Below are 17063 nucleotides of genomic sequence, written 5' to 3'. Positions count from 1 at the left end.
TTCCTGTGTGACATGAAGCATAAATCAATATACGTTGTATTACAGTGCTTTGTTGTAACAGCGTCTTGTTGCTCTGGGCCTCATCAACATGACCGCACATGGCAGCGTAATTCCAGCCTCGCTCCAAGTGTTTCTTCTTGCTGGTCGACGGCGCCTTTTGTTACAATAAGTGGCCAAAAAGCAAAGACAGAGAATTGATAGCCAGGAGCAATTTACCCCGATCGGGTTAGCGTTTATAGGGGGCCGTACAGTGCATGGCAATTTGGATAAGCACCATTTGTCATTGTCATAGCCAGCATGGATGTATGGCTTGATGAAATTGAAAAAGTCCTGTCCTGCCCAGCTCCCACAAATGCCCTGATCTGGTGGTGATACGTCAGGATTTATATATCTGCTCCACCCCAGTGCGTCGACTAACAGGGTCCAGCAAGACAAACTAGGACGAAGAGGTATGGTGGGGGTGGGGCGTGTGTATTACTAAACCGGAGTCGCCCCTATTTCTTGTGGGGTAACACAGGATGTATGTGGCCCAGACAGTGAAAGGCGTTGTTACAATAATTGCCTGTTGTGCTTTACTCTGGCACGTGACGCAGTCAGCGACCCAACAGAATTCCTCAGCTATTCATCTTCCTCACAACAAAATATCAGCTGTCACGTATCCTAATCTCTGCATGACAGGTCACCATAGTTCACCTCGCCTCAATCTCCCCTCTCCTTTTCTCTTTCAGCGTTCCCGAGAAAGCAGACCTACATCAGCTACAGCAACCACGGAATCTAATCTGAAAGACTGACCCTTCTGTCGTAATTCAGGATTTTCCAGCCCGACAAATGGAGAAGACAACATGCAGTGGAACTTCACAGGGCTGGGAATAAAAAATAGGAATGGGTGTGTTGTTGTTGTTGTTGAAGTACGGATGGCGATCTGAAGCGCATTGCTCAAGGACCGGCCTTGGAGGTGAGAAAAAAAAAAAAACATAAAAAAGAGCGGGGACGGACAAAGAACAGGAGAGAGAAGATAAACTTTGATAAAGGTTCAATCTTCTTTTGGCCTCACAAGAATATACACAACAATAAAAAATGAAAATACTTGCATGGCAGAGGCCCCTCCTAAAAAAAGATTGAGCCTTTTTATTTTCAGTGTTTACATTACAGTAAAGCCCGCTCCTGAAGACTCCTCTGATGTTCTGTGCAGGGCCAAATCAAACTGAACTCTAATCAATGATATGTTCAGGTGTTGTCAGTGTTGTCTGTCAATTTTTTTTTTTTTTTTTAAATACAATCCATCCTAACACCTATATACATGAACATCACCAGGGAACAATACAAGACATCATCCAAGGATTTTTTATGTGTTTATCACTTTAATTTTCAAGAATTTATGATTATATAAATAAACATGTACCAGGTCGAGCATTAATTTATTTCAGGTTTCCACTGACTCGTTAAGTCACAGTTAAGAGGATCTCTGCTAATTTCGAGCATGCCAAGTTTCAACATCCTGTGTTGTGTTAACTAAAAAAATGTAAAGATTTAAAAAAAATGAAGAGAAATTATATATATTATAGATATATATCTTTGGAATGCATTAAAACTCAGTTGCAGCGTTGTAAGCAGTTGTTTGGGCCTGAGCCTGTTGTGCGTTTAAAAAAAAAAACTGTTCTTCAATGGTGAAGGTCTAGTGATGAGTGATTGTTTATCTGTGCTTCAGTGAGGCCATGATCTGTATTACCAGCTAACCCACGACTGCCACTGCCCTCAGCGTACCTGTGTGTGCACTAACAGCAGCAGCAGCAGCGCCAACGTTTCAGTCGGGGGGGCTGCCTGCACGCAGTCATCCTGGATGACCCTTCCATCACTGCCACCAGCTCCTCTCTTGGTCATATTTAGTGAAGGGGTATAGGGAGGGGAATTAAGATGAAGCATGCCCCTGAGAGGATTGTACAACATGCCCCCTGGAGGTGATATCCCTAATGGAGCGACCATCGAGAAAATTCATTACCATACATCGTCATCCTCAGGCACTTTTCATTTTACCAGGGAAGGTGTCAGGGAATTGTAAGGCTTTTCCGATAAATGGGAATCTAATTGGAAAAGTATACAATATCTCCCTCCATCACGCTCAGCTCGCTGAACAGATTACTAGTAGGCTTTGTGCGGTATAAAACCCCTCTAATGTCTTGGGGAAAATATTGTAGGGTCATTTGTGTTGTGGACTCAATGCTGCTTTTAATCTCTGTATTTTCTTCTGTTTTCTTTTTTTTCCTTTCAACACCATTTACGTTGCTGAGTAAAATGTGAGTGCTGACCAAATTAAATGGCAAGTTAATGTATGTTATTAAATAGATTAATGATGTCCTGATGCTTTATGTCCTGACAGTTCCTACATTTGGGGAAAATGTGTAAACAGATACAGTGCCTGGCTATCTGACTACGTGTTTGTAAAACATCATGGAAACTAATGAAGTGTCTAACGCATGTTTCTTTTCTTTTTTTTTTTTTTTTTTTTATACCAGAAGATTTATTTGTATTAAGAACAGTTACACAGTCCATTAACAGGTCTGGGTGATTTCAATTAATGTGGTTTCTTTAGGTTCTTCTTTTATGTTGTTATTTTTGTTTTGTTTTTTACACATTAAATGTTTCTTTGAACAAAGCTTTCTGTCGATGCAAGGTTCAATTTAAGGGTCAAAATGTTCTTTTGTACTAAGCATTAAAACCAGGGCTGTAAAAGATTAAAAATAACCACGATTAATCACGATTAATGGAGACATCAAAAGACATTCCGGAATATGAGAATAACCTTTTTTCTCTAAATTGTTGGAAAGTATAGAAAAATAGAAGCAGATATATGTGCATTTTAAGCTCGAGTTGCTTCTGTGAAAGGAAAACTCTTTCGAAACCTCTTTCCCGCAGTGCTCATTAATCAATTGAGTTTCAATAACAAGTGAATAGATGACTAAATGCACTTGCAAATGTTTATTCTGATAAATTTCACAAATAGTTATTTTAGTTAATGTGTTAATTTTGATAGTATTTATTGAAACAAAGGGGTTAATTTTCTCTTGTTTTACTTCTTTCAGCCTGTTGTTTCCTTCTATCACAGGAAGACACTGCGTTTCTCCACATCCGTTTCTCTCTGTGATACAATTTTGTAGGGCATTCTGTAGGGCATTGCATTTACTCTGTTTAGTGGCTGTTTTGTACAACACTTTTATGTTGTATTTACAAAGTGAATGCAGGAAATTAACCCACAAGCTTTGCTCCAGCACGAGGCACAGAGAGACGCCTTTGTGAACTTAAAAAAACAAATTCTCAGTTAGATATTTCTCCTGTGTGAACCCCACATTTATAAAACTCCATGTGACACTTGAAAAGAAGAAGACAATAGCGGTCGCTTTGGAATAACATGTTGCCACGACTGTTCTGATAATAGCTCTGAAAGGACAGCAAGTGGTTGGAAGGAAACATGAAATTATTTTAAATTAATGGTTTGCTGCTACTTGAATCTTCGGCCTCTTTGTTCAGCCTCCTCTCAGGATTTTTCATCTTCTCAACGCTTCTTTGATACAGTGTGCCTGTCGCACATAAAGCTTTGAAATACGAGTTATTGCATTGTATGGCTGGGCAAAATGCACACACAAGAAGAAGATGATCTCACTGGGAGGAAGAATATATCATCTTCTCAGGCAGATGACAGAGCCGAGTGTTTGAAAACGCACAGCCTTATAAGATAATATAAGCTTTTCTCATGACAGTCTCTTTGATTTTTCTTTTCTGTTTGAACAACTTTAATCACCCTATCAAATAATGCACAGCATTAGTATAATAACTTCATGGTCTAATTAAAGAAGTCTGTCTAATGGCTCTGGAAACATTTGTCTTCAATCACAAGTCCGAAACAGTCCCACAGGAACACAGTGAGATAAAATCTCCAGGTTATTTCTGCCTACATGGTTCTTTCATCTGTTTCTATGGGGAGAGAATCGGACGAGCAGCCATGAAAGCCTTTTCATTGATTTAATCAGTCATTAGAAGCTCAAATCTTTTCAGTTTCTCTGCCTTTTTTGGAACCGGGAAACACTTAAGACACAGCCCACCTTCACCCCGGCCTACGTGACAATAATTAATTGGTGAGTTTTTATTCCACACTGTTTGTGCCAAACTCAACCTGTGCACCGCAAATAATGAGACCCAGGAGAGTGGGAAGTGAACTCAAGTTTGTAGATTATTGCTTACATGGTCAAATCCTATTCTGGAGGCAGTGTATGGGCCCATCAAAGATGGAGGGGGCATTAAAGGAGCAGCTTTATCACCATCTGACACAGGTTACTGTGTCTGCCTTCTTGTCTATAGAAGTAAAAAAAAATCTACCATCAATCCTGACTGTTAATGTATCTGTTTACTGTAGGACAGTCAGAAGATTGTCAGGCAGAACAAAGTGTGTAAGGCAGGCACGCAAACGGTTACACTGTCAATACAATACAAATGATCAAGCTCCACCCCCACTATTATTTTTCCATGATAATAATTAGTTAGGATTAGTCACAAATAACAACAGGTCTGAAACACATACACCTACCTACTGTTATTTCTCTTTATATTCCAGCAACACACATACACACATATATATAGATGTATAAATAATAAATGTTCTCTTCAAAGGTGAAGGTCTAGTGACCAAGAGTCAAAGAGTTAAAATGTCGACATCATTTGACAGCCCGTCTCTTGACATCTAACAAAATGACATGCTGCTAAATGCAGACACTTCCTCCATGTAACTATTTCACTTTTTATCTATTTTATGAGGAAAATCAGCGAAGACGCTGAACAAATGTCCGCAAGTCATATTTAAATAAACGACCTCAGAACTTGTCACATCAGCAGCAGGTCACCGAGCAATTAATAGACTTTTCACAAGCTCCGGAAATGGTTTCACTGAATTAACTAAGACAAACGAACCATGTCTGTGACTCTAGAAAATAATTGATGAACATTCTTTTATTTTTAGAAATGAAGCTCTACAGTGGTAATTACATTTGCATCTGCTGAAAAAACAAAAATAAATTGCAGAAATAAACTGTTCCAGTATACATACACAAACTAATAGCTGCTGGTTACAACAAGAGATAATGTGAGAATAGTCACAGCAGTTTAAAGGAACTGCAACGAGATGTTGATGTTCAGAGATCTTCTGATTGAGCTCTTTCATCTGTGCAGGAATTCTATACAATCGTAATCAGGTTCCACACGTAAAGTGAAACCAACAAAGAAATGGATGCAAAACATGAATTACTACGAGAAATAAAATCACAAGAGGACCGAAGACTGAAGAGCGAACTGTTTAACTGCTTGTGAAGGTTCGTTTTGAGATGAACAGTAGTGACTGACAACTTTATCCACCTACTGTTTGTGATGGGGATGATTGTTCAGTGATGCTGTATTGTGCACCTACTGTACTGCAGACAGTGCATACGTTTTGTTGCTAGGAAACAGAGCACTGTGAATATCACACAGATAATGCACCATCAAAAGGAATAATGTTGAATTAAAAGTGCGGCAACTGTACTAATATCTTATAACTTAATTAAATGTTAATTTTACATTTTCTGTGATTCCCTGTTGACTATAAAGGTGTGTGAAAAGCAGATGAACAGAGACTCAGGCTGCGTGATGTGCCATATTTCACAAGCACACCAACAAACAGCATTAATTATGAAGCTGCAGAAGTGCAGCATTAGCAATAACCCGCTGTTGTGATATATCTGTCTCCAGGTCCAAAAATGTCTGTGAAGAATTTGTCGTTCAATAACACGGAGATAAAATAGCTATTCTTCTTATTTTTTTGCCACGATAACTCTCCTGAAATTAAACAAGAACAAAAGAAAAAAAAAAAAAATCATTGAAGAGATCAACTTCAATCACTCTGTACTGAGCTGCAGAACAACTTCGAGCCCGAACAATAAAGATGTCAGAAGACATTCCTCAGCTTTAGTTTGTTTGGACTGTTTTTTAACTGAAGAGAAGGATGAATTATGTGACGCAGTATTTTAACCACACAGAGGCAACTTCAGGGTAGAAGACATATTTATCATGGCAAAGGTTCATTCAGTTTTACTTTCTCTTTTACTGAATGAACATGTTGTGTGGCTGTGACTTGGCCTGGTTTCAGTAGAAGACCTTAAGGTTTTAAGGTTTGGACTCAAAGTTGGAACCGGAATTAACTAACTATGATACGTGTACCATTTATGGTCCTTTGGCTTTGTCAAGTGCAGTGGTTCTCAAACTTTTTCTACTCTGTACCATCTGAGAAAACACTGAGTACCACCATGATGACCAACATTAGAATATAGCACCAGAGGCCTTCCCTGTTAGCTTCCACCACACAGGAGAGATGTTTAGAAATGTTTAGAAAGATGTTTATGTTTAAATGTTGTAGTAATTATCCATGGTATGTTTCAGATTTATTCAACTGAAAATGTAAATTTGAAAATGTGTATTTTCCCCCTAGAGAGTGCTCGGGTATCTGATATTTGTCTACATGTAGTCAGTGGTTCTCGCTCTCCCTCTGTGTGTTGTGTGGTTTCAGAGCTGAATTGAAGTGCTCGTTGTTGTGCTACGTCCTTGTACAGTGTGTCGTCTGCTGATTAATAATCAAATACTCTTAGCAGAATTAAATTATCCTCTTCATATACGGAGCATAGCTCAACAGAGAAGGCCTGAGCTGCTGTGCTTAGTATTGCTGAGCATGATGTTACAAAAAAGTATATGCAGCAGAACCTTACACTAAAGCAGTATTTGTTTAACAAAATATTTCTGATGAGTGGACTTACGCACCAGAGCAACATCACAGGGAGATAAACGTTCTTCAGTGGAATGCTCAATAACAAAGCTTCAGGTGCAACAACGGGAGAGAATGTCATAAATGTGAGTGAGTGGAAATAAATAAACAATTTTCATCTCCCGAGTTAACTCCTAGTAGAGCACAAATAAACAAATATTTTGATCTCCCGAGTTAACTCCTAGTAGAGCAGTTTGTCCAATAGTTGATTACGTAATTACAGTTAGATGTGTGTGTGTGTGTGTGTGTACTATACAAACTGGTTCTGACTGAATCAGTTTGACAGTAGTGTCCTCTCTGTTGTTGTTTTTTTTTTGTCATGCAGGACAACATCAGTGCCACTGACTTGTCTCGTGTCTGTGTTGGTTGTTTCAGGGCGGACGTTACGGTCTGTCTGTGAACTTCAGCCAGTGAAGTTCACAGCTGCCCACTGGAGGACGATGCCATTAATTAAACCCCGGGGAAGAAAAGGAATCAAAGGAGGGTTTTAGATACAAATCCCCAGGTTAAAGAGAGACACCAGGGTAACATGATTCCCTTAGGGAGGCTGGGAAAAAGCGAAGAAGTAGGTAAAAGAAAAGTAGGCCATACTAACAAGGAGGAGCGAGGGGAACTGTGACAGTAGGAGGCAGAGTCTACACCACAGGCAGACACTCTCACACTCTCTTGTAAATTCTGTTTTCATTAGCTTTGCACACACTCCTTCACACTCAGAATCCAATCTATTGTAATGCTGCACCATTTCACTTGAGTACATGTGTGTGTTACAGAATGAATGAGGATTAAATAATAATGATTATGATTAATAAATAAGATAGCACAAGCCTGGATTGATAGAAATTCACACACATTCAGTATGCTGTGGAATGGACTGCATTTACAATAATATATGTTTCAATGACATATACTGTTTATATACAGTATATATATCCATATACTACAGGCCATTTCACACCACTGACTCTGACAGATTCTAGATTCTTTGTTGAAACAAAAAAAGTTCCTGCGCTGTGTGTTAATAACATAATGTGTATTGACTGTGTATTACATCAACATTCAGTAGATGGTAGTATTATTGGATACACAGTGCACCCATGCTTTATTATGTTGTATAATTTTAATCTTTACAAATTCATCAACACAAGCGTTAATTTCGACTGCCCTGTTTTTCCCTCATAGTTAAAGCCACTTTGATTAAAGTTATGTTGATTTTTAAGGTTACGAATTGCATTTGAAAGTCTGATAATGGAGTAGCCTACGTGTCTGGATGAAATGTGACCCCATCACATTGTGTACAACCTTTACTGTGGTCAATGTGAGAGGATGGAAGACGCACATTTGTCTTTTCCCCACCAGGGACCACACTGTAACTTAGTTTACATGCACTTTGCTGAGAAGTGGGTCAAGCTCGCATCAGTGTGAACTCAATACCTGAACTTGTTAAAAATCGTGATTTATGGTGGGCCGTTACAACCAGTGACACTATGGATACGCGGTACGTAGTAAAAGTTAGTGATGCACAGGCTAAAAACAGCTGTGAATGTTTTAAGAGGGGAGAAGGATACATGGTCACGTAAAAGATGAAAGCAGCATGAAAAGACGCAAACTGGGTAATTGCAAAAGAGATTCATTAAGACAGATGACGTCCACAGTCCTGACAATAGGAACACTAAAAACACAGAGGTTAAAGGGTGCAGTGGAAATCTTACTTGAAGAAAAAAAATGATTGCACACAGGGTTTGGTGTTGAGTCATAAAAGCGTTTTTGCAACACATTAGTGTGTATATATAGTCATTGATGTTGTGGGTGGAGTTCAAGAGTCTGAAGGAGAAGTTTTTAGCCTTTTTTTCTGGACTGTCATGCTAACTGAGCATCTTCCTGAAAAAAAAAAACAGTTCTTATGATGCTTTGGAAAGCCTTCCTGTCCTGAATACTGCAGTTCCTATTAAACACTGTGATGGTGCTGGTGATGACACCATTGACTGTGCTTCAGTAGAAGGTGATGAGGATTTTAGATGACAGACCAAACTTCTCCAGGTGTCTGCACTGTGTGTTTTTGTGGAGTCAGTGCGCCCTGTTAGACCAGGAGGGACTTCACCTTCCACACCTCTGACTCACATATCTTGATAGGGTCAAAAGACATGGTCCATTCATTACATCCATCCTGCCTGGTAGTGTAGCTTAAAAACCAATGGCTCCACATTTGGTATTGGTTGGTTACAGTTATTTAGATGTGGAGTGTGTTTGCAGCTGCCCAGAGTGGCATCATGTTAGGAGGCACTGTCACATAAATATTCAGACACAGTTCATGCGGTAGGGCTCCTGTGGCTGATTTGCATTTTTTGTCACCAGTGTAGGTCACGGCTGCTGGTCAGTGAGTGAAGAGGAGGCAGCTGTACAGCAAGTAGCACTGGGGTTACTGACACAGTGGGGGGAGTGATGATTTTGTCACTGCATCAACACCGTGATTGTGTTTTCGTGCATTTTTACAATAGTCAGTTTTATTCTGGTATTCACTGAAATGCTTGGGGAATAAAAAGACAAAGAACTAACTCAGAGCCCAAATAGGAATTAAAGTGAAATATAAAGTTTTGTCGTGCAGGGTAAAAAAAAAATCTCATCATTGTGAAACCACAGTAGGGCAAATCAAACAGCAGGGCGGCACATGCTCATTAAAGAAATAGTTTTAAGGATGGAAGGATAAAAAAAAAGTTAACAGGGAAACAGAGTTCAGGAGGTGACATCATAAACTGAGAAATACTGTAAAACCAATAAGAACCATCACTCAACAGAGATGATGCATGAAGACAGCAACTACCAGCTCACCTGAATCCTCATCTTAACATGGTCATCGACAAAAATTGAGGAAGAGATTGATCAAACCAATGCAGCACCACGAGTGCCTCACAAGAGTTCGCTCGTGGTTGTGATGCGTTCATTTGGTTTAAGTTCGTTTGACAAATCGTGTAGTTTAGGATCTCTCAACAGTCTTCTTAGACTAAATACAAGTAGTCTAGTCTCCAGCCTTCAGTTAGCAGTGAAGACTTCTTGGATAAGAAGTGAGGTCCATTTAACGTGGCAACAATATGATTACAGACCCTGGAGCTTTATCGCCAATTCGGCGCTCCATAGAGTCCCAGAGTGCAGAGGTTTGAAAGCTCTGTCTCCATATGAACTCAGCAGAGTGAGATGATACTGTAAGTCCCAGTGACGCTGCTCAACAACACACAATAACCAAAGGCTGACAAACCTAATTTGGCCACTAGCTGTGCTATAGTTAACCATCTCTGTCCTTTCGTGCTTCACTTTCAAGTCTGTTTCCAAACTTTATACGCATGCTCTGTTGCTTCTTTCCCAGTTTTCCAAACATCCAGTTCAAATTCTTCAAGGATTAGTATGGGTGACACAGCACCACATACAGGACTGGCATATGTACTTCCGAAACCAGAATCTTATTCTGTGGCTGTGTTTGCGCCAGATCCCTGAAAATGCTACGTATTAGGGCCTGAAACAACAACATGAACCCAGCTGGTTCAGTGGCCTTCTTCTGAACTGAATTTTCAGGTGTTCAAAAACAAGAGAGCCTCTCAGATGAGAGCTGAAAGGTTTTTGAAGAAGTCTAGTTGTCTTCCGTTAAATATATTATTTTATGATAACGTTTCACTAATTTAATTATTTATTTACTAATTATTTCACAGTTTGTTTTAAATACCCTTTTGAGACAGATATAAATATTCAGAATGTGTTACAAATGGTTCCTCTTGACGCTGACATACGGCGTACCTGGAAACATGGCCAAAGAAACAATTTGGTTTTATTGCCATTTCTGTTGTTGACCAGTTCTTGGCAGGAACACGTGTCTGCTCAGAGCTCCATGTCCCAATCTGTAGCCTGGCTAGAACCAATCATATCTGTCTGCAGTGTGGACGAAGTCTAACAAAATAAGAGCCAAAAGGCATAAACAGAACGCAGTAAACAGCTGTGAGATAAAACAGAGAAATCCACCAGAAAATAAATAAAACCAGCCCATTTAAAATGATGACTAACATTCTATAACCATGCCTATCAGAAATATGCAAATTATTGAAAATAACGGACGGAAACAAATAAGAAAGATATCTATGCACCTTAAAACCACTGTGTTTCATTTAAGTATAATAAAAATAAATAATAAATCAATTGTAAAAACAATAATCTGTCCCCAGGGACACGGCCAATTAAAAAGCATAAATCTGTGACAATAATGGGTGGGTGGGTGGGGGGTGTTTGTTTGTTTCTTTTTAAGAGAAAGCTATATTTTTCCTCAAACAACACTCAAAACTATTTTCTAATTCAAACATCTTGCAGTTTGGGGCTGGATGGAAGAACACAAAACATGTATTTTCACTTACAGACTTTAAATTACCCAAATGCCAAAAACAAAACTTAATATTAATATTTTTCTTACGTGAGAAAAGACTGAGAAAAATATTTCCAGTGAACTAAATCTAGAAAAGTATTTCTATTCCCAGTAACTGCAAAGAGCCACTTATTAAGGAATAAGTTCCTGTTACCGAGCTGAAAGGAAAAGTTCTTTAAGTAGGTTACAGGCACACTTAAAATAAACACATCGCATTTCACATCAACATCTCAACCTCACTGATGTGTCAACTTCTTATGAGGGATACAGCAACACCGTCTGGCTTCGGGTTTGAGAGTAAAACATCTACACAAAGTAAAAAAAAAAAACTATAATCATTAAAGTGACATGTTTTCGCCTCCTAATTACCATCCACCATCTGTACGATGTCCCAGGGAATGAAAAAGTTTGTTTAGGAAAATCCAAACAATCAGCCGCAGCAAAAACAAATAAACAAAAAAAAAAAAACAAAAAACAAAAAACAGAGATATGGGACAAGGAATAAACCAAAATATTTTTTGCTGTGAATTTTGGAGACATCTGATTTGCATTTCAGAGAAATTCCTCCCATGGCATTTTCTAAATTAAAATCTGTCCTGAAATAGTTCTCATGAAATAGTCTAACAGTTTTAGAATTAACTTGTAACCATCATGGCTCTTACTCCAGCCTGAAATTGGAATAATTTAGAGGTTAAATTATAACTAATGTAACATTTTAGTCAATCTGTAGAACTATTTATAAACCATCCCTGGGCTATTTTTATTACCATATTTCCCGGACTATAAGTCGCACTTTTTTTCATCCTTTGCCTGGGTTTGCGATTTATACTCAGGTTAGACTTTTATATTTAAATATAGAATTTTACGTTTGCTATTTTCACACTAACAGCCGCTAGAGGGCATTTTAGCTGGCTGGTATCACTGGTACCGACCTATAGTCCGATAATATAGTAATAATAGAATCAAATAGTCTTTATTGTCATTGTAACACGGGAGTACAACAACATTTGTTTTATTTATTTATGTCTTTAATGGGAGGAGTCTTTTTGTGTACTTCTGGTTAGTCATGTTTATATTTGTAAAATTAACAGTTTTGCTGGACACAGGCTGCCAGTTGTTTATCAGTGTTGTATAGGTTTCAACTTCAGGTCAGACGCACGGCTTGCGCAATACAAGCTTCCCTGAGCTCAAGACAGTCTTATTATCGGGGTCATTCATAATTAATCCTGCTTAATTACAAACATTATTAATAATGATTAATTGCAATTAAGCTACAGTTACACTGTGATCAATCAAATTAAAAAATTTAATTGTGAGCAACTCTGATTTTGTATTACTCTGATGGCGAGCCTGCACAGCAGAACTTCCTTCCTGACGTGCACCTCCTGCATGTTCTGATCGACTATGAAGATTTGAAATGAAATATTTTTTTATGTGTAAGAATAATGACAATGTAACGGCTGCTTCCTTGAGTTTCTAGATGTTTTTTTAATCTGCTGCACCTGCAGGACACCGTAAGTCTTTTCATTTATGCTCAGGGAGTAAATAAATATAACAGTCCATATATAAAAAATGGCCATTGTCCTCTGTTGAAAAACACTTGTGACCAGTCTCAGAACATTCCAGGAAAAACAGTGGCTCATTTCCCCCAGAGACAATTTCTCTCAGACGGTGTTCTTCTTCTGCCTCTGTCCTATATACTGAGCTTCACTTTAGAAATGATGTAACAGTATCTCGTGTACAAATTTGTGTCTCTTTTCGACCTCCATCTATTATCAAGTGCAAATGTTCAACGTAGGCAACTGTATACGAGGCATGCTTTTGACCAGTGTGTTCAAAACGATCTTGGTCTGAATCCACTCTCACCCCTAATTGGACGTTAAGGATTAAAAATAAGTCAATAATCAAGTACAAACCACCACAGTCAATAAGCAGGGTAAGAAACAACCTTCCCTCCCCCGCAGCCCCTCATCCCCCCCTCCCCCTCCCTGTCTTTGTTCAACCTGATAATTCCATCCCCTGAATGTATTGGTTTGGTTTTATGTCAGTATTATTTATATTTATAAAACACATCAGGTGTTTTCTCAGGGGCGTGGTCCACTGTACTGTTAGCGTGCAGGAAAAACAGATTTTACCACATGCAAAACAGATTCCCATCAGTATGTATTACTAAATACAAACCTTAAAATTTATCCCAAAATGGTGATTTCTACAAAAACTTGCAAATAAGCCATGGTAAAATATCTTACTCCTGCTGTGTGCATCAATAAAGAATTAGAAAACCATCTTGGTAAACACTGTTTACGTTAAAATTGCGATGATTTCGCCAATTCAGAATAGACGTGATTTTTTGCATTACAGTATATCAGTGGTACAGTTGTTTATTATCATGATGATGCAATCGATGGAAAATGCTTATGCTTATGCTTTATGCGCATATAAGCCGACCCCTTGATTTGATCTTTATTATTTGGTGTTTTAAATTCGGCTTATATGCGAGTATATACGGTAATCATTATAATTACCTTTTTAACTGTACTGAACTGTAACTAAACTGTCTTTTTGACAGATGCTAGGACAGTGTTGTGAAAAAGTGCTCATAAACCACTTTTGAAGCCGGACAATATAATGAGGCTGTTGGTGTGTATTCAGCCATGCCCTTGAATACGAGAGGGTCACAGTGCATGCAGTGCTGCCCGTTCTCCAAGTGATGTAGTAAATCCATCCAACTGTGCATCAACCAACGCTTGCATCTGCATTTGGACATAAAGTGTTCAAACTGGATTTGATTGAACAAGTTTGAGAAATATAGCAGGCTGTGCTCATCCATGAAAAACAACAAGGGGGTAATTTTTACAGGCAGCTCTCGGGTCGACAGAGTGTAAGTGCTTAAACCAGAAAATATACTGTTGGCTTTGGGCTGCATATATCACTTTAACTGCCTGCAGGTGCTGCACTCATTCACTCGCTGCCTGCGGGCTCCGTGAAGAGCCGCCTCACTTTCTTTTGTTTCTCCACAATCAGGAGTCCTTTTTCTGACAAACTCTTTTCACGCAAGTAAAATGAGACATTAAGGAAACAAACTATTAAAAATAAAAGTATCGCCCCGTTGGCTTCTGAACGGTGGAGTGAATCCATGTGCGTCACACTGAGTCATGATTCATAATCTCCAGCTAAATGTGTGTGAAAGAAATGTACAATGTTGTGGTTTACCCTCGACATTAGAGTCAAATGGCTCTTGAGTAATCCACAGAATTTGTCAGAGGAAGAAGTGAGTGTGAGGCATTCGGATCCCTGTGGTTCTTTTATGGCCCTCTGTGCGGTGGGAGTTAAAAAAAAGAAAAATTCTGAACCCACACTCCTGTCTCAATGGTTTTCCTATTTAACTGCTAACAATGGCTCTTAGTCATGTTCCTGGTTGTGTTATTCTCAGAAGCTCCAACACAGAGAAACTGGACTCGCCTAAGTTCTCCTTGACAAGTTAGAAACATTCAAAAGTGAATATTGTATACACCCTGGTGAGCAAGTCTCGAGATACAGTATGATAATCCCATTTACATGTAGTCACACTAACGGTGGAACGGCCTTTTCAAATAATGGGATGCAATCACTTAAGAGAATTAAATAATTAAAATAAATTAACATCTACTATAGTAAACAAAGCGCACATCCTATTTAAAACAAGAAATGAGCAAAAATGCACCAAAATAATTTATTGATCAAAAAACACTGTTAGACTTATAGTTGCCTGTTCAAGTATGACCAACAAATGCTTACACTGTTCAGCTAAACATGATATTCACAGAGCAGAATGCATACTGGTATGATGATAGTCTTTTTTATCAGCCAGAGCCACACTGCAGTAGTACTAGAAGTGGTACTTAATGACATTTAAACTCTGGAAGTACAACGGCACACAGAGATTACACAGCTGCTTTTTTAGCAACTTAAAAAAGTAATTGTTTGTACCACTAGAGGGCGCCAAAGTAGCATTATTGTTACGCAAGCCATATTTTGAGAACCAGTGACTTTTGGAGCCCCAGTAGTCAGACATGTGACACGTCTTTTAGTCACGAGTCCAAGTTAAGTCTCAGGTCTTTGGTCACGAGTCCACAGTCACCAGGCCAGGTCTCAAGTCTCTGTGTGTGCAACTTAAGTGTGACTCGAGTGTGAGTTACACAGTAACTGTGAGATGAAAGCCGTATTAAAATAGCAGCTAAATCTGTGAATCCTAATTATCCCACAATTGTGATTCACAGACAATGATATTCATAGCATCGTGAAACACATCTTTTTGGATCGCTTCATGATTTAGAGAACCTTTTTTCTCTTCACCCTCTGTAAACTGTTCCACTGCCACAGAGAACGCCACCTGCCAAGTGTAAACCCAGTCTCATTTACGTATTTCCCAAGAACTGCAATGGAAACACAGCAGAGACCAAATCAGTCAATCATCCGAGGACCAGTGTCACAGACGAAGGCAGCTCGGAGCCACAGTGAGAGAAAGAAGGAAGATTCTGACAGCTTTTAAAACGACAAGTGTGACAAGCTGCATATGAAAATGAGACTTTCTGTTTTAATAAAATATTCTGTGTTTAAATTTACATAATCATGAATGTCACACAAACACAGGAGACAAAAAGTGCATCAAATGTCTGGATAGATGCCTGTCACAGTCCAAAAGTTGGAACTAAAGGATTTTAAATCTGGAACCAAATCCCATTTTATATATTTTACTTTTAAATAATACTTTTAAAAAATACCTAAATTTCAGATAGAGCTGTATTTATGGAAATAAACCGATCAGGTGGTTATACAGTGCAGACAGTGTGAACCTGAATATTGAAGCAGAGAAGGAATTGAAGCTTCATCTTCCTCCAGAGATGGTGGGATTGACAAAGATGATGGAAGGATTCAGACTTAAACTCAAATAGTAAATGACTCAGAGTAACCTAGTTTACCAGTGTGCTAATGGAAAATACTGAATTCAATGTGAATGTAAACAAATGACTTCAGTAGTATCCAGCATATAAGTTAAGTCCAGTCAACCTTAAACAACAATGGTTATTCAGAAATTATTATAATGAAGAATGAAGAAATGTTAGAGATATCCCCATAACATTTCAGACAGGGCTGGAATATAAGAAGCTGCCAAACGAGCTGGTTTGAGCCATAATGCTTATAAGGAAAACTGCTACAGATGAGGTGGGCGGGAGGCAGGAGTTCAAGGGAGTAGGATGGTTAACAGGCATGAAGAAGGGTCAGCATGTGGACTGACTTGGTAATCAGGGACCAGGAGGAGAAAATAAAAGGACGTGCCAGTGATAACGCAACATCATTGAGTCATTGATGCTGGTGTGATTGTTTTAATACAGCCAGGAAATCACAGCTTCTTCTACGATGCCAAGAAAAGAAAAATCAAATATCTTCTGTTTTATTCTCACTAAAACATAAACATATATTTATTTATGACTAGTTCATCAAGAATCACCTGTTTAATACCAATCGTTTAATAAGACTTTGTTCTTCCATTTATGAATGTTGTAGTAGAGTGTATTAAACACTGTTGACGCTCAGCTTCTATTAGATACCACTGGGTGACTTTTTCATTGTGTTGGCTACACAATGATTGAATACATGAAAAAAAAAAACCTCACCTCCAGAGAAGCTGGGCTTCACTGGAAGTCAACGGGCAGTCGGGGGGGACAAGGAACTGGGCTCCGCATGCTGATTGGACCAGCTTTAGGAGGAGAAACAATTGTTTCAGTGACAAAGTATTTCCCGTGTCAGTCCTGTGTGGAGCTAGTGTTTGATGTCTAATGACAA

The 17063-nt window shown here is 38.8% G+C and overlaps 1 protein-coding gene across 2 annotated transcripts in view; it reads left to right on the top strand.

Moving 5' to 3' along the window:
* The window catches only part of grm4 (glutamate receptor, metabotropic 4), a 55301-nt gene extending 52529 nt beyond the window's left edge, over positions 1-2772 (top strand). Inside the window, exon 9 of one of the 2 annotated variants that reach the window (XM_008320838.3) lies at positions 729-2772. In XM_008320838.3, coding sequence (XP_008319060.1) covers positions 729-778 — 50 coding nt within the window. In that variant the 3' untranslated portion in view covers positions 779-2772. The remainder of the gene's footprint in view (positions 1-728) is intronic. The other variant, XM_008320837.3, reaches the window with a different exon arrangement.
* Positions 2773-17063: the final 14291 nt, after the last annotated feature.

The sequence above is a fragment of the Cynoglossus semilaevis genome, chromosome 11 (assembly GCF_000523025.1).
Source record: "Cynoglossus semilaevis isolate Cse_v1.0 chromosome 11, Cse_v1.0, whole genome shotgun sequence".
Lineage (NCBI taxonomy): Eukaryota > Metazoa > Chordata > Actinopteri > Pleuronectiformes > Cynoglossidae > Cynoglossus > Cynoglossus semilaevis.
This window is presented reverse-complemented; position numbering and strand designations above follow the sequence as displayed.